General features: G+C 36.7%; 1 protein-coding gene and 1 long non-coding RNA gene across 6 annotated transcripts in view; one reads left to right on the plus strand and one right to left on the minus strand.

The window, feature by feature from the left end:
• Bbs9 (Bardet-Biedl syndrome 9) overlaps positions 1-24,083 on the minus strand; it is a 318,806-nt gene that overhangs the window by 164,308 nt on the left and 130,415 nt on the right. For 4 of the 5 annotated variants that reach the window (XM_070014257.1, XM_070014260.1, XM_070014258.1 and 1 more), the window contains exons 14-17: positions 22,883-22,987; positions 19,223-19,237; positions 14,347-14,487; positions 11,484-11,579 (exon numbers count right to left, since the gene is read on the minus strand). In XM_070014257.1, coding sequence (XP_069870358.1) covers positions 11,484-11,579; positions 14,347-14,487; positions 19,223-19,237; positions 22,883-22,987 — 357 coding nt within the window. The remainder of the gene's footprint in view (positions 1-11,483; positions 11,580-14,346; positions 14,488-19,222; positions 19,238-22,882; positions 22,988-24,083) is intronic. The other variant, XM_070014259.1, reaches the window with a different exon arrangement.
• LOC138821812 (uncharacterized) lies at positions 6,210-13,993 on the plus strand. Its single transcript, XR_011370220.1, has 3 exons — positions 6,210-6,325; positions 11,464-11,620; positions 13,781-13,993. It is a non-coding gene; the product is annotated as an uncharacterized lncRNA (long non-coding RNA).

The following is a 24,083-nucleotide window of genomic DNA, read 5'->3' on the forward strand; positions in this document are numbered from 1 at the left end:
GACTTGGAAAAATTATATTAAGTGAAGTAAGCCAGACCTAAAGAAATGTAAGTCCCATGGTTTCACTTATTTGCAATAATTAGTATACATCTAGGATAATCTTATCAGATGAGCAAAAAAGCCCAAAAGCTATGTACATATGACCATATAAGATGATGCTAAGAGAAATGAACCCCAAGATATGGACTCAAGAGGTTTTTCTTTGTTGCTGTCGTTTTTAATGTACTATGAGATTTTTTTGTTTCTTTTGTATGTTCTCCCCCCTATGTAATATCCTCTATTGTCACTGTATTTGATTATATATACATGTGTATATATGTATTTGATTGTATATACATTTATCTAATTTGGGGAGGGGAAAGGGAAAAACAAAATGCTGAAACAAGGACACAGAATGACCCATTGCAACAATGATACTCCCAAGACACTATGTCAGAAATGAACTTTACAACTTCAAGTGGGAGGAGGGAGGAGTGGGGGGGGGGAGAGAGAGAGTAGGAGAAAAACAAAGGAGGGGATAACAATGCTGGACATAAAATGTACTCATTACCTGACTCATGTAACTGTAACCCCTCTTACAGCACCTTTACAGTAAAATAAAAAATTTTTAAAAAAGAATAGATGTTTAAAACTCAAAAAAAAAAAGTCAGTGGGTTATACTGGTAATCCTAGCTACATAGGAGACTGAGATCTGAGGGTTGTGATTTGAAGCCAGCTAAGGCAGGAAAGTCTTTGAGACTCTTATCTTCAATTACTACCAAAAAAACCATAAGTAGAGCTGTGGCTCACTGGTAGAGCACTAGCCTTGAGCAAAAAACTCAGGACATCACCTAGGCCCTAAGTTCAAGTCCCAGGACTAGAATACAAACACACAGATACACAGACACACAGACACACAGACACACACAGACACACAGACACAGACACAGACACAGACACACACAGACACACAGACACACACACACACGTTTAAAAGGTTAAAAAAAGAAATATTAGAAAAATACAGCCTAATATTACTAATTTGATTCAGAATATTGATGTTGAATAATATTTGTTCTATAGGGAGCCTCATATTCTGGATTCTATAGCCATATAAATCCCTATAATCATGATCAAAGTACTATACTTTTTAAATAGTTCTTTAATCTGAAAGGAGACTTTACAGTCAGATCCTTCTCCAAAAGTAAATCTTCCTTTCCTCTATTCCCTACAACCTCAGCTCCATGAGAACAAGACCCCAGTGTGTTCTCTTCAATGATGATGACAACCACCACCACCACAATACCAACACTGATGAGGTTGATAAAGGAGTTAGTGACCAGAGAATAAGAACAGCTATTACTTGTTGGGTGCTGACATGTACTGAGCACTGAGATTATGGCATTCATTTTTATAAAGGAAGCCAAAGCACAGGTGATTACACAAAGCAAATTATATGCTGGAGCTAGAACTCATCATAGGCATCCTGCCCCACCCCTTGTAAATCCAACCTGTGCCTGAGGCATAAATCACTCTTACCTACCCACAAGCACCCCTGATTTCTCTAATACCCACAGAAGCCTAGTATGCACTAAGCTCCATTTTAAGCTTTCTTCTGTTTAATTTCTAACAGTCGTATAGGGAAAATAATGTTATTCATTACCCAGGAAAAATCAGTCCAATCACAGGCAAGTGTAAGCAAATTTCTAAGTAAGACTGGAATTCTAATTATTTGTAAAAAGCTTACTATAAATCTTAACCAACTCCCAGTACTGCATCTCTCTGTGCAGATATGGTGATGCAGTGTGACTATCACTCACTAGTCACTTAACCACACACATGGTCTTATTTACCTTTCCAAATGACTGTATTTTTTGCCTCAAAGAGAACATACTTTTTGAGATCTTAGAATAAATCATTTCTTTCATTTAATTCACAACTTACTGAGCACTTATATCAAGCATGATATCATGAAGAAATAAACATTGAGGATATAAGAACAAAGTCAATGTTCTTGCTTAGAAAGCCTAGAAACTAACTGCAGCAACATAATACATGAACAAGTACAGTATTTCTTTATATTACTCCCGGTACCCTTGTCAATTCTATTAAGTATTTTACATGTTCAATATTAGGATATTAGGATTTCAATTTACCATCAGATTCAAGAAGGTATCTCCTCTCCTGCCTTGACGTTCTCTTTTTCAACTCCAGTCAGTATAAAACAGACTGGTTATGCCTGTCACAGAGCAGCACCCACCCTGGGCCTTATCAGCTGCCAACACATCATTCATTCCCCCGGAGCTTCCACGCTCTCTCCCCCCAATCTTAATATATTTGACAGATTTCTTCCCATGATAATAATCTTATTTTCCCTCTTTTCTCTATTGAAGATATCAGGTCCAAGGTCACAGATAACAGGTTTAACTTTTTTTTGTAAGCATCACTAATGCTTCAGACATAGTATAGGTGTTGGAGGAAGGGATAGAGGGATAGAAAGACTGGTGGTGATGAGGTACAGTATAAGAATCACCTATATCGAATCTTATTGGAGCTAATCTTGAGGTCTAACATATTGAACACAGGCTGTCACTTATTCACTCTTTCTTTCATTTACATAATTCAGTGTAAGATGCTGGGAATAAAATCCAAACTAGAGCAAGAGCTTCCACCTCCAAAAGCTCATAGAAGCTTTGGAAAGGTGACATGATGATGCATAGAATAAATGCTGCTTCAGCTACACCCATCAGGAAAACTCTGCCACGGAGGTGCCAGGATTTACCTAGAGGAGGGATGACTATTTTCAAGTAATGACAGGCCTATTATAGAGAAAAAAATAGGTAATAGCAAGGCAGAATTTACAATAAGAAGTGTGTAAACTCATCACCAAACCAGAAAGGATCCAACAAATAAAAAGAACTGCAGGCCAATTTCTCTGATGAACGCAGATGCAATGTTCTTCAATAAAATATGAGCCAACAGACTCCAGAAACAAATTTTTAAAAATCAAACATTATGACCAAGTAGGCTTCATCCCATGGATGCGAAGCTGGTTTAACATACGCAAATTAAGAAATGCAACAAAAGATCATCTCAACAAATGCAGAGAAATATTTTGAAAAAATACAACATCCATTCATGTTAAAAACTTGGGAGAAGCTAGGAATATAAGAGCATTCCTTAATATAATAAAGGCTATATATGACAGACCAACAGCTAACATCATACTGCATAAGGGAAAAACTGAAACCATTTCCTCTAAACTCAGGAACAAGGCAAGGATATTTACTCTCTCTCCTCTTCAATATAAGATCTGGAATTTAGCCAGAAATATAGCCAGAAAAGGACATTAAAGAGATTCACATATGGAAAGAAGAAATCAAACTATCCCTATTTGCAAATGAGATGATCTTATACCTAAATGATTTTATATATGTGTGTGTGTGTGTGTGTATACATATATATATATATATGTGTGTGTATATATATACATATATATCCATCCCTAAGCTCCTAGAGCTGGTAAACTATTTGGCAAAGTAGCATGACACAAAATTAACCTACAAAAATCAGCAGCCTTTCTGTATGTTAACAACATACAATATAAGCAAAAAGGGAAATCATGAAAACACTCCATTTGCAATAGACTAAAAAAAGTACCTAGGAATTAACCTAATCAAAGACTTAATAGATCTTTATAGCAAAAATTATAAAAATCTGAAGAAATAAATCAGAGAACACCAGATAATGGAAAGACCTTCCATGTTCATGGATATGTAGTATTAATATTGTGAAAATGGCCACACTGAAAAAATTATATACAAATTTAATGCAATCCCCATCAAAATCCCAATGACATTCTTTGCCAAGATAGACACAACAATCCAAAACTTCATATGGCACAACAAAAGACCTAGAATAGCCAATGGATTCTAGGCAAAAAAAAAAGTAACATGGTTGGTATCACAATACCAGACCTCAAACTCTACTACAGAGCCATAGTTTAAAAAAAAAAAGACTTGGTACTGGCACAATAATAAACCCGAAGATCAATGAAATAGATTAGAAGACCCAGAAATAAAACCATATACTTACAGTTATCTGATATTTGATAAGGGAGCCAAAAACATGCAGTGGGGGGAAAATATCCTCTGCAACAACTGGTATTGGGAAAACTGGGTATACATATGCAAAAAACTAAAAGTAGATCCCTGATTGTCACCATACACTAATATCAATTCAAAGTGGGTCAAAGACCTTAACATCAGACCTGGGACTTTGAAACTACTACTAGAGAGAATGGGAGAAACATTAGAATTTATTGGTATAGGTAGAAACTTCTTGAATAGAATCCTAGGGGCACAACAGATAGGAAAGAGACTTGACAAGTAGGACCACGTCAAAAAAAAAAGTTTCTGCACAGCTAAAGACATAGTTACTGAATTAGAAAGACAGCCTACCAATTGGAAAAAGATCTTTACAGGCAATATAACAGATCTAATACAGACAAGGAGCTCAAAGAAACTAACCTCCCAAACCTAATAAACCAATCACTAAATGGGCAAGGCAGCTTCTTCACAGAAGAGGTAAGAATGGCAAAGAAACATGAGGAAATGCTCACCATCCCTGGCCATAAAGGAAAGGCAAGTCAAAATAACTCTAAGATTTCATCTCAAATCAGTAAGACTGGCCAACATTGTGAGTTTGACCAACAAATGTTGGCAGGGATGTGGAAGAAAAGGAATCCTTATTGCACTGTTGGTGGTACAACCAGTCTGAACAGCAATCTGGAGATTCCTCAAAAAACTAAACTTCCCTACAATCCAGCCATACTGCTCCTGAGCATCTACACTGTACATCATGAGCCAGGATATGATAAGGACAACTGCACAACCATGTTCATTGCTACACTATTCATAATAGCCAAGCCCAGATGCCCCACAATAGATGAGTAGATACAAAAATGTGGTACCTATAAACAATGGAATTTTACACAGCCACTGGAAAGGTTAATGTCATTTGCAGGGAAAAAGGATGGAACTAGAACAAATCATGTTAAGTGAGACAACACAAACTCAGAAAGACAAATGGCATATGTTCCCTTTGATATGCAGAAGTTAGATATAAAATACACTGGGATATGAAAAATTTTACAGGATTATAGATACTCACACACAGTGGGACCACAAGAGGATACTCTTTGAAGACAAACACAAAGGCATAATGCTTAAATGCCTCTTCATATTTATTTAAAGTAATATACATACTAAGCAAACTTCAAAATATGGAAACAAAAGACTTCTTTTTTTCAAGTTTTTGATGATTCTGCCTTCTTTACCTTATGTATCGTGTATTCAAGTGTATATCATCAGGAGGGTGGAGGGGAGGGCACAGAACTCAAGGGAAAAAGGGTGAAAAGGGGCACTAGTGGAGCTCTCTGGACATTGATGAAAGTGAATTATTCAACTTGGTAGAAACAGGAGGAAGGGACTAGGAGAGAATGAGGGAACAAAAGACATTGTACAAAAGGAAATGTACTCATTACCTGATCTGTATAATTATAATCCCTCTCTATATCACCTCTATAATAAAAGTAAATTATTTTTTTAAAAAAGAAATGTGTAAGAACTATATGCTCAAAGAGTTACTGCCTCAGGAAGAAGAGGACTTTCTCATGCTGTTTGTGTCTTCAAGGCTCCAAGTTCCTTAGTCTTCAGTATCTTCTTGAAAATCTTCCTGTGAATTATAGAAGAAATGGTGGAAGAAGGGTAACATTGTGAGACACAAGTCTTAAACTTACAGCAAGAGCACAAGTACCTGAGTTAAAGTCCTGTTACAGGCACAAAAATGAAAAATCATATCGAGAGGAATAAAATTCTCTTTATGAACAACAAGTAATACAAGGCAATCCTTCACTGGTTGACAGGTTCAATCATACACTAGTTATTCACTGCTATTCATTTATCCAAAAAATGCCACGAAGGTAAGTGCTGAGACAGTGGCAAGCAACCCAATATGCAAATGGTGCTGCCCTAGTCCTAGGAGAAGGAAGAAATCACACAAGTAAGCAGCAAAGTACAGACTATGAAGGGACTCTGGTGCAGGTAAGGAGGGTGCTGGAATCAAGACTCCTGGAGATTCTGCAGACATCACAATCAGGAAGGCCACTGCAAGATCAGGAGGGGTTCCCTGGGAGAACACTAACAGTGACAATGTTGAAAATGATGGAATCAGCTAGAATTTACCCAGCAGCACTTACAATGTACCAGAAAATGACAACATGACTCCTAAATAATACTGCCATCTTCTAGGTTCGATCTCTTGTGGCCATTTTACAGATGATTAAGTAAGTTTTCCCAAGTCATTCAGGCAAACCTCAAGGAAAAGCAGGATCAAGGACCCACATCCCAAGTATACTGTACATTAACCTTGGCTGTTAAGGCAGTGGGAATGCCATGTATCAAGACCTGAGGGCAGAAAAAGGCCAGACATTTACCAGAAAGAGAAAGATGGTCAGGGTGAGGAAGACAGTTGCCCTAGATAACGATGAACATTAGGCCAAGGTCTGACTATAAACAGAGATCAACAGGGCTTGGTGAAGAATTTAGATACTGAGTAGAGTATGATGGCACAGAGGAAGCTGAGGCAGAATAAACTTGGGTTGGGGATCTGTCTGGGCAACTTAGATCCTAACTCAAGAAGCAAAACAACAAAAGATTGTGAATATTATTGCAAATGCAGAGGATTTTAACTGAGAAGCTAACACAATGACAACCTTTGAGTGTCTGCTTCTTTGTTTGCTTTTTTTTTACTACAAGGCCTTCCAAGAGAAAAAAAAAAAAAAAAGAAATGAACTGATAGCTATGGCCCAGGTAAAGGGTGGTGGTGACAAATGAGACGTGTCATCATTCTAACATCACGGACATCATGAGGACAAGGAAACTCCTACTCTCTCAATTCTTACTCTCTGAAAAAACTTTAATAGCCAGTTTAATTTTCAGTCTTTACTTCAGTAAAAATAAATTACTCAACTTGAAATTTCTTCATCTGCACAAAGGAAAAAATAAATAAAACACCTCAGCAGATGGTTAAAAATAGTGTATTTCATCATGGAGATTCAATATAATGCTGCATAGCAAAGGCAAAGACAATTTATCTTTATACAATCAAATTTTAGAGCAAGCAAAATTACATGGTCTAAAATGGAACTATTTAATTAAAATATATAGGTTATATAAATGTATAGAATTATGTATAGAACTATTTAATAATGTATAGGGTATGTAAAAAATGAAATGTATGTAAAAGTTCAGGTGACTAACAGGCACCCTGTGACCACGTTTCACACATGTACTAGAGTTATAAAACAAAAATAGTAGCCAGGTGCCAGTGGCTCACGCCTGTAATCCTAGTTACTCAGGAGGCTGAGATCTGAGGATTGCGGTTCAAAGTCAGCCCAGGCAGGAAAGTCCGTGAGACTCTTATCTCCAATAAAACCACTAGAAAACCGGAAGTGGTGCTGTGGTTCAGTGGTAGTATACTTGTCTTGAGCTGAAGAACTCAGGGACAAGTGCCCAAGCCCAGAGTTCAAGCCCCACAACTGACCAAAAAAAAAAAAAAAAAAAGCAAAAATAGTAGTGAATACTGACACAGATTTAATATATTCTGAACTTGACAGTTTGTGCTTTTGTTTTCTTATTTGTGTCAACATAAGCGAGGGGGAGGGAAGAAACTGCATTTTTCTACTATGAAAAGTGGGATGTAGAAAGATAAATAATATTCTTAAGTTGGCTTTTTTTCAATTACCAAAAATCAACAAGAATCAATGAGTCTAAGGTTTATAAGACATTATTTTGATTATTAAACCTTTCTCACTGTTAATACTCCAAGATGATTAACACTGCCCGTGGAGACTTTCCAGATTATATATATATTATATAATGGAAAAGGAGAAAGGAAAATTTCTATTTGTAATGCAACATAAAAGAAGCTCTATTTTAAAAATATGGCCCTAAAACACTTATAATCAAAAGAGCTGCCAAGATGAACACGCCATCTGTTTATCTCTTTTCCCTCTGCATCTTGTAATAGCAGCTCAGTGGACATAATCATGTCAGCTTCCAAATAAAATAAATTTGTACACTAGTCACCCAGTCAACTGCCTTTCTACTCTTCTACATATGGAGAAAATAATGTATTTCATTAAGTACAGCACAAAAGTGCACCATGTCAGTATGTGCTCATGTCAGAACATCTGAAGTTCATCAGTCTAAATAATGTCTGTATTCATATCATAAACAATGCATCCACAGCATTTACGCAAGTTGGAAATTTTAAAACATAACATGGAAAAGCAGATGGGTACTTTTTTGACCCCAAAGTTGGAGGAAATATATAAACAATTACAATAGATAAAAGCTTAATTTTCTAAATATATAACCTCTTCAATATTACTAGAAACTATGGATATTTACCTACATTTACTTTTTTCTTTTCTCTTTAAAATTTTTTTATTATTATCTTTAAGTAGTTGTACAAAGAAGTTCCCATTCTACAAAACAGTATATGAATACAAGGTGTCTGACAACATTGTCACCCATCGCTCCTAACACATCCCTTTTTAAAAATTTTTTTTTAATTGAGATTGGGTGATTACATAAATTTCACATATTTCACAGTATTGTGGAACAGTGATAGTTAAAGTCACAAACACATTTTAACCTTCAAGCTAGACTGCTTTCTTTAAAGCTAGATCAATATAATAATCACATTGTTCCTTGATAACTGCCAATAAACTGCTGAGATAAATATTAACAGTAATATACACATGAATCACCAGATACTTCAAACTACTCCTAGGACATGAGGCGGGCACCAGATGTCTTTAGGTTTAATCAATATAATCATGAAAGGTCCCTAAGTTTCTTAACTTCATTAAAGTAGTATCACAGAGCTCTCATAATGTGATCCTCCAGACACTAAAGAAAATTCATTGACTCCTAAAATCTTCATGGTTTACCAAACATTTCAGAGTCTTTTCCCTCCTCCTGAAATGGCCTGCACTTAAGTCAATTCATTCCTAAAAACTTTTTCAAATAAAATCTTCTTTGAGGATCTGACACTAGTTAATGCTTGCTTCTGTAAGGATATTCAACTTTTTCTATCAGTTTTCTTTATTTGTCTCTCCAATTATTATGCATAAGAGGCATGACAGTCTATTTCTGATGGCCTACTCATCACAAAACAAAACCTACAACTACTTTATTTTACTTCTCGTTCCTGAATTACAAATTTGGCTGCTCAATCTTCTCTGGGAACACTAGGTACTGAAAACTTGCAGTACTAGAGACTCTAAATGCATATTTGCATCAAGTTGTGGTTTAGAATGCACCAATCTGGGCTTACATAGAAATTTAGTAAACTGAGATTATTTTTTAAACATTTGTGAAAATTCTACCCATAAATTATGATTACATAATCATTATCATTATAAAATATTAATTATATAGACATTATTAAAGGAATTATCTTCCTGAATGCTTATAAGAGAAATTTCATCCTAAACTTCAAGCTGCACAATTCCCAGATTATATAATTATATATTTTGAACTTGCTAAAAATTGTAACTGAAATGTTTTCTTGCTCTTGTACAGTGCTAGGATCTGATGAAGTATACAAACTACATTTCTGAGTGCTAATGTTATTCCTAACTTTATTTCCTTCTTTTACTTTCTCTCCCTAGTTTCTTTGACTACTTTTTTTTTACCTTATACATTTTGGGCATTTTTAAGCTTTCCAAATTCTTTTAAGACACAAAAAGAGATAAAAATAAAAATCCAGGGGAGAGACCAAGACAAAGAAAGGAACAGAGGAGGACAATGCGCAGAGCAGCAGAGTTTACCTGATGGTTCAGCATCTACATCTCAGGAAAGCTACATGGGAACGATTTGTAGATAGTTAAGCAATATCAGATTTCTTCTGAAATTCCACTACACTAAATCACTCAAAATTACAGACTTCCATGTGATAATATTTTATAATGCTGGTTGTAAAAATAATTGATCTCATTAAAATTTGACCCATCCTGTTCTTTCCAATTTGGGACTGTAGTAATAATTTTCAGAAGTCCTGTTAGTATAGACCATTCTCCCAAATATTTTTATCACAGTGTTCATTTGTCAGAATTCACATACTACACTTCAGTTACATTGAAGCATTACGCTTACTTTCTGAAAACAAAAACTTATTCAGGTCCATAGAGACTGTGATTTGATATCTAAAATGATGAGCTGAACTCACTTTCGCCTTGTCTGCTCTGATTGGTCTGCACTGAATCAGGAAATTGAACTCAAATTACCATACCGCACCCTTGAAGCCTTCGTTGATCATCCAGCAGGCTTGGAGAGGAAATGAGTATGTGGGACCTACAGGAAACACTAACCAAGAGCCAAGGACAACTCTGCATGGCTTATGAATCACTTCCCTGTTCAACATGGAAGAAATACTGAGTTCTCGCCATAGTTTCTCTGTGGATTCAGGTTTCTTGATGAGAATTACCACTATGTGCCATTTTTTATGGCAAACACAAGTTGGGCTCATATTTCTTCATGTCTTTCTTAGAATAAGCATTCTGATATAGCAGAAGAGAGCCCCAACATCTGCCTCGACCACAGAAAGCTGTATACTCTATTAGACCTATTTGCTCCAACACTAAGCTATCTCCTAGGGATTAATCCGGCACACTGAAGCCAAAACCAACAGAGGATGTAGGGCTGCCCTTCAGGTTTGGCTTTATGTCAGTCATTTGATTCTTATTTCATTATTTAGTCTGTGAACCTATACTGTGGCTCTGTCAATGCTTTGAGAGTTAGGTGCCAGTCAGTAGCTCCACCTATAATCCTAGCTAATTAGGAAGTTGAAATCTGAGAATTCTGGTTTAAAACCAGCCCAGGTAGAAAAATCCATGAGACATGAGATTCTAACCCAATCAAGCAACAACAGAGAGAGACAGACAGAAAGACAGACACAGAGAGACAGAGCATACACACAGAGAGAGAAAGAGAGAAAACAGTTTACATAAATAAAAGAAATACATCAAAATTAATCCATCAGACAACTGAAGAGTAAAGCTGACCAAAGCAAAATGGTGCCACATGGCTAGTGTTAGCAATACTGAATTACACACTTAAGAATCTTGTAAGGTGACAAAGCTCATACTAACTGTATTACCAAAACAATATATTTTTAAATAGAGCATATGAATAGGATGAAAACTATACTCATAACAAGTCACCAGGACCAGACCCATGTGGAATCTTCTCATTCTTCTAAGGTATTTTTGTTACTTATCCAATTGTATTTGCTTGTTTCTGAGTTTGCCACATCAGTTAGCAGAAGCTTTTATGATCTAAGCTACAGAAACACAGGTACAATTTCATAACAGCACATATGTTCCTACCTATTAACTTTTTTTTTCAAAAACAGATTTATCTTACTGTACTTACGAGAGGTTTTGGAAGCAAGAAGAGTAACACGGGAGCCTCCTAAGAACCGAAAACCTAGCACATTCACCTGATCATCCTCTGACTGGTTGGCAAAGCCTGCAAAGAAAAGAGGAAAAATCACATTATGTGATCACCAGGTAAAATGAACAATTAGTCCTTAAGACAGGAGGCCTAATCAAGTATTTTTTGGTCACAAATCATATTTAAGGCTCACATCAAGAATTTTTCTCTCTGGGGCCCGCCTTGAATTCGAAATCCTCCCATACAGCTAGGATTATAGGTACAAGCTATTGTTACCTGGATTCAATTTCACATTTCTTTGGTAAGAAATTTTAAATTATTTTAAATGTACCTATAGAGAAAACAATTAGAAAGAGATACAGATTCAAAGTTATTTTATTTCTTCTCTACAAAGCTCATTAATTTGTTTTCAGTTAAAAAAATAGACAGTGAAGATTTGTAATAGTGACTTTTTTTTTTTTTTTTTTGTCGGTCATGGGGCTTGAACTCTGGGCCTGGGCGCTGTCCCTCAGCTCTTCAGCTCAAGGCTAGAGCTCTATCACTTGAGTCACAGCACCACTTCCTGCTTTTTCTGCTTATGTGGTACTGAGGAATCGAACCCATGCAAGGCAAGCATTCTGCCACTGAGCCACCTTCCCAGCCCCTGTGATAGCGACTTTTATCTGTGTTCAACATATAAAAGCTGTATACTCACCAAGAGAGAAATGATACTTATTTTAAACAGTTATATGATGAAAGCATGTCCAATATGAACACAAATGTAGAAATTTTTTGAATATTTCATATACCCTGAATCTTGGGGAAATGTGTTTTTTTTCACCAAGTCCTATTTCTAAACTAAGTAAGCAAACAACAAGCATAACACCAATAATGTCAAACCATCTGAGTCCCAAACAGGAAGAAAGGAAGAGTTAACCACACTTTCCTTCCTATAAGCATTTCAATTCATACCTTGAAGGGAAACCTCCCTAGTCAATGTTTACTCAGGCTCCAGATGAGTTTATCTATCTACAAAAAGGATCACCTTCTCAAAAGCCAGGTGCTTAATACTTTGCAGATTTACCAATGACTTGTCATTCAGCACACACTTTCCCACTATGTTTCCAGGGCAGAACAAGCCACCAAGTAACTTATAAACTTAAACAGTATGCTGCAAAGGTAGTGACTATTCCTTTTTTTCTTCTTTTTTTACAACCCAAACTTGTTATATAAGAAGGTAAGCGAAGAGAAGGACAGGAGGGGAGGGAAAAGGAGGAGAATGGAAAGAAGAAGAGGTGGGGAAAAAAGAAATTAAGCAAATAATTACTAGTAATATATGTGCATATTTTCAAATCTAATTCAAGCTCAAAATTTACATAATCATAAAAGCACTTAATTTTGGAGACTTTTATGTAAGACTTTTTTAAATACTTCAAATTAATGAAAAATTAATAAAAAAAATTAAGGCATGCTAAGTAGTCATTAACAAAAGCTGACTTTACATAAAATCCTAACTCTAGTGAGAAATCTTCTCTACATTCTGAGTCCTACCACAGACATGGGGGGGAGGGGAGAATGTATCTCATAGCCAGAAGTGCTGAATTTAAAATTTTTTTAGGGAATGTATCTCATAGCCAGAATGCCGAATTTAATTTTTTTTTTATCTTCTAATGGCTATACAGGGAGGTGGCAATTTAACATGACCATTTATGTGCCCAGTGCTTGATGAGTCACCCCTTCCCCAGCTGTCAGATGGGTCCTACTTCCTTTCTTACACATGAGCCCTGAGTATTAGGACTGCACTTGTCTACCATTCCCTTTTCCTTTTTTCCTCCTCCTTTCATGATTTCCTCATTAACATATGGTTCAGTTTCCTGATAATCATTTTGTTAAACTGTACAAGTACTGATTTTTGTTTGTTGGTTGGTTGGTTGTAGGCCTGGGTATGGTGCCTGAGTTCTTTTGTTCAAGGCTAGTGCTCTATCACTTGGAGCCACAGCATCACCCTGGGTTTTGAATGGTTAATTGTAGATAAGAGTCTCATAGAACTGTTTTCCTTGGGCTGGTTTCAAAATGTGATCCTCAGATCTCAGCCTCCTTAGTAGCTAAGATTAGAGGTGTGAGCCACTGGTGCCTGGCCAAGTGCTGGTTTTTAATGAAGGACTTGGCTGAGCTATTTAATCCCCAGATTATTTTCTTTAATTTCACCACATCACAAGAAAGTTAGTAGATATAATGCCTTGGAAACCTTGATTACTAAAGCTGTTTTATCTAATGAAAGACTTTGCCTTTCCAAGCCACCCAGGAAGCAAAGTGACTGAAGAAGGTCCTACCTTCCCCATATGAATTTGTGGACATACGCTGTGGTGCATGTGACCACTGCACAACCAGGGCCATGCAACTCTGCTCCTTCCAGCTATTGTGCTCAGCCCCAAGAGCATCTACTTTGGAGGCTACTTTTCCAGAGCCTAAAACTAGATTTTTGAAGTTACACTACAAAAGTCTACAGTGAAGGTAAGATATATTCTTAGAAAAGGGACCCATCTGAAGATCTGTGAAGAAGAGAAATACTACATATTTACATCTTAGGCCAAAAGATTCCAACCTAAAAAAGAAACATTTGATGTTGTCTTTTTGAGTACTAAAGGAAAACAATTATTATAATAATTTTAATCAAGCTTAAAAGGTATACCCCATTACCTTGTTGATATAAGGAATATTTGCCTTTGAACAGGCTAACAAGAGGGAAAGGTCCTTAAGGCACTATAATATCCTAACAGCAATTACATGATAATTATCCACCATTACCTGCTGCAGAAGATTCCATCTGAAATTCCTAACATTTCTGCTTCCAAAGTCCTACCTGGGAAGAGGTTGAGCAGGCTCACTGGAGATTTGTTGGTGTCAATCGTGAGTTTGTGACTTGCAGTTTTTGAAGGTTGATCTGGCAAGCAGACTAATTTCAGAGGAAGTCTAAATTTACATTGGATAACTCGAGGAATGCCTGAAATAAAAGAGTCAATTGTAGATACATAGTTTGACAAATAGTTTGGCAGAGAACAATTTGTATTTTGAGTAGCAACATACTCAGTTTATCCGCCCACTTTGTTTAGAATAATTGAAATAACTGTGGAGTACTGTTGTGATTTGTATTTCTTTACTGTGCCAAAAAAGGAAGTCTTAAAAGAAGCATGGGTCTTAAGTCAACACATTTGGACACTACAAAAAAAAGTCCTACTTATTTACCCTGAATTACTGAACCAAGGCTTTAAGATTTCTACAGCTCTAGCTTTAATCCAGAACTCAGCTAAAATGGTGAAGAACAAGAAAATTTTTTGATCCAAAGCATATCTAGATTTTTTTTACTTATAGAAGAATCATATTATATTAACAATTTTCAACATAAGAATGAAAGTATAATTTTGCTCTTCAGTTCAACTAAAATACATGCCCATTTCACACATTGTATTAAGAACAGAGCTTTTATATGTAAATTAAGTTTTTCTTTTTTTGGGGGGGGGTCCAGTAGTGGGGCCTGAACTCTGGGCCTGTGTGCTGTCCCTTAGCTCTTCAGCTCAAGGCTAGGGCTCTACCACTTGAGGCTTAGCACCACTTCCGGCTTTTTTCTTTTTGCTTATGTGGTGCTGAGGAATCGAACCCAGGGCCTCATGCATGCAAGGCAAGCGCTCTACTACTGAGGCACCTTCCCAGCCCTAAATTAAGTTTTCCTCAAGTCATTTTATTTCATGCAAACTTTAAATGATATTTTGAAAAGCTTAATTATCTAATTGTCACATATTTTTAATATCCACACATGGATAGTGAAGTAGGTAACAAAGAAGTTTCCTATCAGAATTTAAATCTTTTTTTTTTTTTTTTTTTTAGGTCCGTCGTGGGGCCTGAACTCTGGGCCTGGGCGCTGTCCCTCAGCTCTTCAGCTCAAGGCTAGCACTCTACCACTTGAGCCACAGTGCCACTTCCGGCTTTTTCTTTTTGCTTATGTGGTGCTGAGGAATCAAACCCAGGGCCTTAGGCATGCAAGGCAAGCGTTCTACCACTGAGCCAACTTCCCAGCCCTTAAATCTTTTTTAAATTATTCAATATTCCTATGTAGAATGTAACTAAAACCAATGTAAATTAAGCTCTCTACTTAAAACTAGACAAGATAAAATATATAGAATTCAATGTCTCAGCATCCTGCCTTGTACCATACAGAAATGGGAAAATCAAAATGCTCTACTTGATGGCTTCTCACATTAATCTTTCATTTCTGTATAGCAGTGAGAGTCAGCAACTTACACACAGTAAAAGCAGAAGTAGCTAAAATCTGGAGACAGAATCCCAACACAGGATCCCTAAGATCAAAAATCCGTGTTGTCCATGACAAATGATAAACGTGTGGTTCAGCCCCCATTGAAGCAGGAAGCAAACTTCCCAGTCCTGTAATGCACTGAGGCATGGGAGATCATCCGGGCCATGAGCACTGATAAATGAGGCCAATTAAATCCTTTTTCAGAGCATGTGGAGCATATTTGCCATTCTCTTCAACATATTCTACTATCCATCAAATTTCACATAGCTTACTTTTTGCTCATAAACTGGCAGATGTTAAAATCACTTCTGGAACCCTAGCTGTATATTATAGCTAGTGTCTCTTAAGGAAAGTCCTGAGGTATTATTTCCTGACATTCTGGGAGGGTTTAGAGGCAAATGTATTTGTACTTTACAATGATGAAATGTTTTGACTCAAAATATTATGGTAACATGATCTAAGATTCTGCCCAAACCACAACTATCAATTCTAACACACCCCAAAAAATACACCATACTACCTTTCCAACATTGGGGAATTTCCATCTATAACACCTATCTCTAAATTATGAAAATGTATCCATTGAATATGCTTCTGCTCCAACAAATAAATTACAGCCTGATTAATAAAACTCAAAAGAAAGAAAGCAAAAACTTGTTCTCATCTCCTTAACACTAGATGAACAGTGTAACAAAAGTAGGCTTCAGTTTTTTACAATTATACCTTCACTAGAGGGAGGCTATCTTCTATATACCTTCAACCAAATTCCAATTGTTAAAAAAAATTGCTACCAACATTCTTCAAAAACTATACCATATACTAACTTACAATTTAAAGACTTTAAACATATTTCTGAGCATATGTGTTTGAAGACTATTATCCTAAATCCATAAGAACCAAGAGATAAAGAAAATGATGATACATATACATTTTCAAAAATGGAACAAATGGATCACAAGCACTAATATGCCTAGGAAAGAAATGCTTTATAACAGAGTTCACAGTTCAGTGAGGTGTGTGACAATGTCACACAGGACAGCATACATGGTGTACAGCTGCTGAGATGGGCATTAATGACATCACACAGTAGGGCAGGGGCACAGTGTGCAGTTGCTGAGATGGGCATTAATGACAATGTCACACAGTAGGGCAAGGGGCACAATCTGCAGTTGCTGACATCTGCAGAATTGCTGCAAAAGTGCTTTCTGTCCCAGGAATGGCAAGCTTGTTTCACAGAACATTTGGAAAACATTACTTTGAAAGATGATGACACTCATACTTCATAAAGTGATTGTGGCTATTTTTTAAATGATGGCAGCTTGAACCATTTTAGCATTAGGAGGAAAAGAAAATGAAATCCAGAATAAGGAAACCATACCTTTAACAGAAAACTTAGAAAAGCTACTATATTTTATGGAACATCCTATCAAATCAAAATCTAAGCATTTTGAAATACAATCTCTAGTGTTGAGACATGGATCTTCCGAGAGCAAGTTCCTATTGAGATTTACAGTTCCTTGAGAAACTTGAAATGAAATTGGGTTTTAATTACTCTTCAGGCTATAACTATATTGAAGAACCTGAAACCAAAGAGCCATAGAGGCAGACAGGGGTATATGTAGGTATCTATAACGAAGAAGTAAATAATCACATGCAAATTAAAGACTTCAAGGTTGCTCACAGAACTTCCGTGTAGTTGAAAGTGCCTAACTGATTCTAACTCTGCTCCCATCAGCCAGAGTTCCTCCTGTGGCTGGAAAAACAGTCTCTATACTTACCTTATCAAATGTTCTCCATTTTCTCTCAGATGAGAAAAAAGAAAACTATGTTATTTTACTTAGCTACTGACCTAGTCGTTCATCAGACTGACATTGTTCTGCAGCATTTGAGCGTTGCTTTTTTTTTTTAACCAAATACAGTCACTTTTCCTCAACTTCCCTTCCCCTAGAGCCTACCAGTAGAAGTGGATAGTCACAATGACTGGGGGTGGGGGGCACAATTCATCACAAAATTATTCAACACACATTGAAACCTTTCCTGACAGAATCATTTTTCCAGAAAGTTAATTTTAATTCTACCTAGCATACCCCAAAACCCAGGATTCCTGTCAAGTTCTACTCCAGAAAATGCATCTGCATGGAGTAGAACTTGCCCCGTCTATACATCTATACATGACACATGTACATAATACCTTAGAAAGCTTTCCAGGGCCTGCTAGAGTCATTTCTTATGAAGACAGGGCACTCGGAGCAGTAGCAGGGTCTGGTAGCCAGCACTTCCGTGATCTTTTCCTGTTCTGTCTGGCTACACACTGCGCTTCATCTACAATCCTGTTTTACACTGCTCTGTCATGTAACTTTAATGCAGAAATAATGGAGACAAAGTCTTAGGGGACAACATAAAACCACAGTAGCCTCCCTTTCCTCATGTGAAAGCAGACCTGCTATCCCAGCAGGCCAAACACCCCAGGACGATAAAACACTCGCCTTTGAAACATGAAGCCCTGTGTGGAAGACAGACCTACGTGGCAGCATATCAGGTTCTTGCCCAACATCTCAACTCTGCTCCTTGAAGTTTCACTGGAATTTTAAGTGTATCGAAACCATTACTCCTGAATTGAAACATTAATTTTTCCCTAATATGATTATTTTTCTCGTTGTTTGGGCTGAGTTGACAGAAAGGAAAAAATTGTCTCTCAACAATAACCTTCATTAATCTTTCAAACTTACTCATCTAAATAATATTGTGGTGTTCACAAAACATAACCCAAAATGTTAACAACTACATATAATCTTGAATGTTAAAAAATATTTATTATGACTATCAGACTGTGTGTTTTGACTACCTAAATTCTAACTTGACAAGTAAATTTTATGTCAAGCTAAGCATTCACCTCTATTCAGACCCTGCCAGGCACTTTTCATGATATATCAGATATCATGAAATGTACTAAGTATTAGCATTACCAAGTCTATTGGAGTAAGTACTACAGTCTTATAAGTGCTTTAATTATGGTTAATCATTAATGACCAATATTGATACTTAAAATTTGTCTTATTAAATCATAGTGTGGTACCATGTATATATTATAATATAAGATTCTGACACACCACTTTCTTTTTTCCTTATTCTTTCAATTACCTTGAGTAAAGCAAAACAGAATATGCAATTGGCAATCAATGATTTTCAATAAGTTGTCAATGATATCTTTGATGGTTTCTCACAATTCTGACATACTCATTTAATCAAAAATTCTCCATGGAAAGGTATACACTGCTCTCCAAGACAGGGTCCATTTTTGAGTTATCCTCAAGAAATTGCATACTTAGAAGTTTATGAAGAGTTCATTCACAGTATAAAACCCATTCAACCCATCAAAAATTTTAATTTTGAAACTAGTTCTGTTCTAAACTATTTCTTCACTTACCATCAGGATTTCGATCTATCCAGCAGAAGCAATGGGTAAAGGGGTTGGAGGGAGAGAACACATGAAATTATCGATGGTAAAATTGAAACACTAGTTTAACATACCTCTGCTAAAATAACATTTAAATTTTCAAGGTCATCACAGATAACCAGCGAAATGACCAGTCAGACCACCAGTCAAACATGTCTTCATATTTGAAGAGTACTACTCAAATAAATGAAATCCAACAATGAGCTCACACTTTCACTCTCAGATGCCAGTGTGAGAGCGTTATTCCTGTCCACACATGGTAAAAAGAAGAAAAGATCTATGTTCCACCAAACGGCAAAAGTCTTCAATCCCACATGATATGAAAGAAAGTGAGTGAATGAAAACAGAGGGAAATCCAAAAACACACTAGAATTTTCAGCTGTGTGCCTAAAAACAATTTTAGTAGATCCCACTATCATACAGCCATGTTTATTTGGGGATTGAGGGCTTATCTTGGTATTCATTACCTTTCTATACTTTTCACATTAGTTTTCAACATAGTTTATATTAGACTATACTAATTGGACAAAGAGGCTTTCTGTGATGTCTCCATATAAGCACATAATGTGCTCTGGTCAAATTCAACCCTTCTGTTATATTTTCTTATTCCTCTTATTCCCCTTTAACAATAATTTATAACCTGCATTCAGTTAATCAATATCTAACCTTCCTATGTTGGAGCACTACTTAGAATTTTTTAAGTTCTATTTATTGAAAAGCATAGTAGCACAAAATGGAATGTGCAGCCATGAGCTAACAGATTGATTTTACAACTTCTCATTTTAAAATACTATATATTATTTGCACAGTGGGGTTTATATATATATATATATATATATATATATATATACATTATAAATATTACATATAGTATATATCCACTGTATAGATATATATGTCTTATACATGTGTATAAGGTATTTTGATTAAATTCAGCCTATTACTCTTTCTTCTGCCCCCCTCCCCACCCTTTTAGAACATCTGTTAACAACGTTCATGTCATTTGCACACATGCATATAAAGTCACTGATCATATGTACTTCCCCATTACCCTCTCCTTTCGCCATCTTCCAACTGTTCTCTCTTCAATAAACAGTCTCTGTTTTACACTCCTGCACTTTTATTTGGTCTATATTCTCTATTTGAGGGAGGTCATGCAATACTTGTCTTTCTTTGCCCAGTATATTCACTTAACACAATGATCTCCAGTTTCATCCCTTTTCCTGCAAATATGCATATACTCGTATGTGGGGGAAGTGTGTGTGAGAGAGAGAAAAAGAGAGACATTTTCTTTATCAGTTGATGAGCAACCAAGCTGATTCCACAGCTATTGTGAATAGTGCTACTATAAGTGTGAAGGCATCTCATTTGCATGTTCAGTTAACACATTAGTTGAGATATGCATAAGAATAGTATAACAGGACCATATGCAGCTCTGTTTTTACTTTCTTAAGGAACTTCCTCACTGATTTCCACAGTGACTGAACTCATTTATATTACCACCAACAGTAGGTAATGGTGGTTCCTTTCTCCCTTCATCCTTGACAGCATTTTATAGCTTAGTTTCTTTCCTTTTTTTTTTTTTTTTCAGGACCTAGGTCTTGAATTCTGGGCCTGGGTGCTGTTCCTGAGATTTTGTGCTCAATGTTACCACTCTACCACTTGATCTACAGCTCTCTTCTGGCTTTTTGGTAGTTTTAATGGAGATAAATGTCTCATGGATTTTCTTGCCCAGGCTGGCTTTAACATGATCCTCAGAGCTCAGCCTCCTAGGTAGCTAGGATTCAAGGCTTGAACTACCAGCATCTAGCACTGCTTGGTTTCTTTTTTTTTGGAAGGGTCCGGTCGTGGATCCTGAACTCTGGGCCTGGGCACTGTCCTTCAACTCTTCAGCTCAAGGCTAACGCTCTACCACTTGAGCCACAGCGCCACTTCCGGCTTTTCTTTTTGCTTATGTGGTGCTGAGGAATGGAACCCAGGGCCTCAGGCATGCGAGGCAAGCTCTCTACCACTGAGCCACCTTCCCAGCCCGAGTTCATTTCTTATCAAGCATTGTAGCCTCCTCCTTTGTTTCCCTTCCCATCCTCCACCCCCCCAATCCACACACACACACACACACACACACACACACACACACACACACACACACACACACACACACACACACACACACACACACACACACACACACACACACACACACACACACACACACACACACACACACACACCGCACCAAAGTTGTAAAGTTCATTTTTGACATAAGGACTTGTACATCTCATTGTTGCAATGGGTCCACCTGTATCCCTAGTTAAACGATTTGTTTTTCCCCTTCCCCTCCACAAATTATACCGACATCAAATACAGTGAAAGCAGGGATTATACTGTGGGGGAGGGACATATAAAGCAACAAAGAAATCATCTTATAAATGTGTTAGAAACAATCACATGAAAGAAAAAGGAACATTTGAATACATATCTTAGGGTTCATTTTCCTAACATCAACTTATCTGACCTTTTCTGCTTGACTCAGACATATACTAGATATTGCAAATAAGGGAAACCATGGGACCTATGTTTCTTTGGGCCTGGCTTACTTCACTTAATATAATTTTTTCCAAGTCTTTCCATTTCCTAACAAATGGGGCAATGTCATTCTTTCTGATGGAGGCATAGAATTCCATTGTGTATATATACCACATTTTCTTTATCCATTCATCTTGCCAATTTGTTAATTTGATTATTGTTCTTTTAGTGATCTATGTGCCTGTTTTGTGCCAGTACAACGATGTTTTGGTTTTTATGGCTTTGTTGTATAATTTGAAATGAGCAATCATGATACCTCTAGCATTGCTCTTTTTTGTTCAGGATGGCTTTGGTTATTTGGGGTCTTTTATGTTTCTATATAAATTTTAAATTGATTTAAAATTTCTTTCTATTTTTCTTCCTTTCTTTCTTTTTTGTGTTGGTAGTGGGGCTTGAACTCTGGGCTTGGGCGCTATCTCTCAGCTCTTCAGCTCAAGGCAAGTACTCTACCACTTGAGGCATAGCACCACTTCCGGGTTTTCTAATGGTTTATTGGAGATAAGAGTCTCACGGAGTTTCCTACCCAGGCTGGCTTTGAACTGCGACCCTCAGATCTCAGCCTCATAGGATTACAGGCATGAGCCACCTGTGAAGAATAACACTGGAATTTTTATGTGGATTGTACTGAATTTGTAAAGTGCTACAAATTAATACTAGAATTAATACTGTTTTCACAGGATTTATTCTGTTGATCCATGAACATGGTAGGCTTTTCCATCTTCTATTATCTTCAATTTCTTTCTTCAAAGATTTAGTTTTTACTTCATTCATCTTTCCTTAGTTAGGCTTACTTGCAAGTATTTAGCTTTTTGGGGTTATTATGAATGGGACTAGAAAAATCTATTCTTCTTTGTATATTGAATTCATATCATTTTGCTGACCTAAGATATTTTTGGCTCAAGTATAGGACCTGATCATTTGCAAATACGAATAAGCTGACTTTTTCCTTTCCTGTTTGTATTTCTTTTGTTATCTTCTCTTGCCTTACTGCTCAATTCAAGCCCAATATTCAGTGAGAGTGGATATGAATCACTCCATGTTTACCTGTTGGTCTGGTGTAAGAGACAATAGCATTTCCTTCCAATTCTGAAGGTGTGTAACTTCTTCTCAAATACACAGAGAAGGCCACTGTGCTAGTCATCTCTGGTTCTGTAAGAAATGTAAAAGCAGCATAACTTACATGGGGGGGACAATATTAGCTAAAGCTCATGAGGCACATACAATATGCCACATGCTGTCACAAGCATTTCTGCATGGAGTAACATAATCTTCACAACAACCTACAAGGAAGGTACCATGTATCACAAAACCAGACTTCAGAGAAAGTAAGGTTACATAGCTAATAACAGGGGTAGTAACTGACTGACAAATGTGGTATCTACCACTCTACCACCTGTTCCTCTTTCCTCAGACAATGAAGCACAGAAATAGGCTCAGCAGGACAAAAGAAGGCAGGGGCAGAGCAGTACTTCCTCACATCTTTGACAGCTTGTGAATAACCATGTTGTAGACTGCATGCCTTTCTGTGTAAGCCATTTGTCTTCCAATATGCATTAAAAAGGCATTGGAGAATTTTAATTATAATACAAAGTTGTTCTAAACATGTTTCCGAAAGATAAATTGGAAGTATTGCAAAGAAAAATTAGAAATGGAGAATCCAGTAGTTGAGCATCATCTACAAAGCTACAACACTCAATCATGCATTTGAGAACATTTACTGAGTTCCCACGAGTGTCAGACACCCAGGGAAGGCCTGTTATGCAGAGACCCATGAAAGAGACAGAAGCCTTGGCTGAAAAGCTAACCTGCAAAATAAAGAGAGAAGCTTGAAAGATAACTAAAACATCCCTTTAACAGGGCTAATGATGCCTTGGGTGTAAGTGGTTGGGAATGAGAGATACTATATAAAGAAATCTTGCTAAGCATGGCCACTTAGGACATGTCTACTCTTTCAGACTTTATTACAGATATTTTATATAGGTTCATTTTCTAATTAAATCCTCAAACAACCCTGAAACATGGATATTATTATCCTCTTTTTGCCAATTAAAATAGTTGAGTCTCCAAGTGATTAGTAAAGTACTTTTCCAATTACACATCAAGTGAGTTTAAGAGGCAGGATTCAAATCAGGCCAAACTTCAAAGCCAGTAAGCTTTCTTCTAACATACTGATTCCATAAATAGGTCATTGGCAATACAATAAAGAAAGCTATGCAAATTATAATATTATATAATAATAGGTCCA

The sequence above is a fragment of the Dipodomys merriami genome, unplaced genomic scaffold (assembly GCF_024711535.1).
Source record: "Dipodomys merriami isolate MVZ:Mamm:240054 unplaced genomic scaffold, mDipMer1.0.p SCAF_94, whole genome shotgun sequence".
Taxonomy (NCBI): Eukaryota; Metazoa; Chordata; class Mammalia; order Rodentia; family Heteromyidae; genus Dipodomys; species Dipodomys merriami.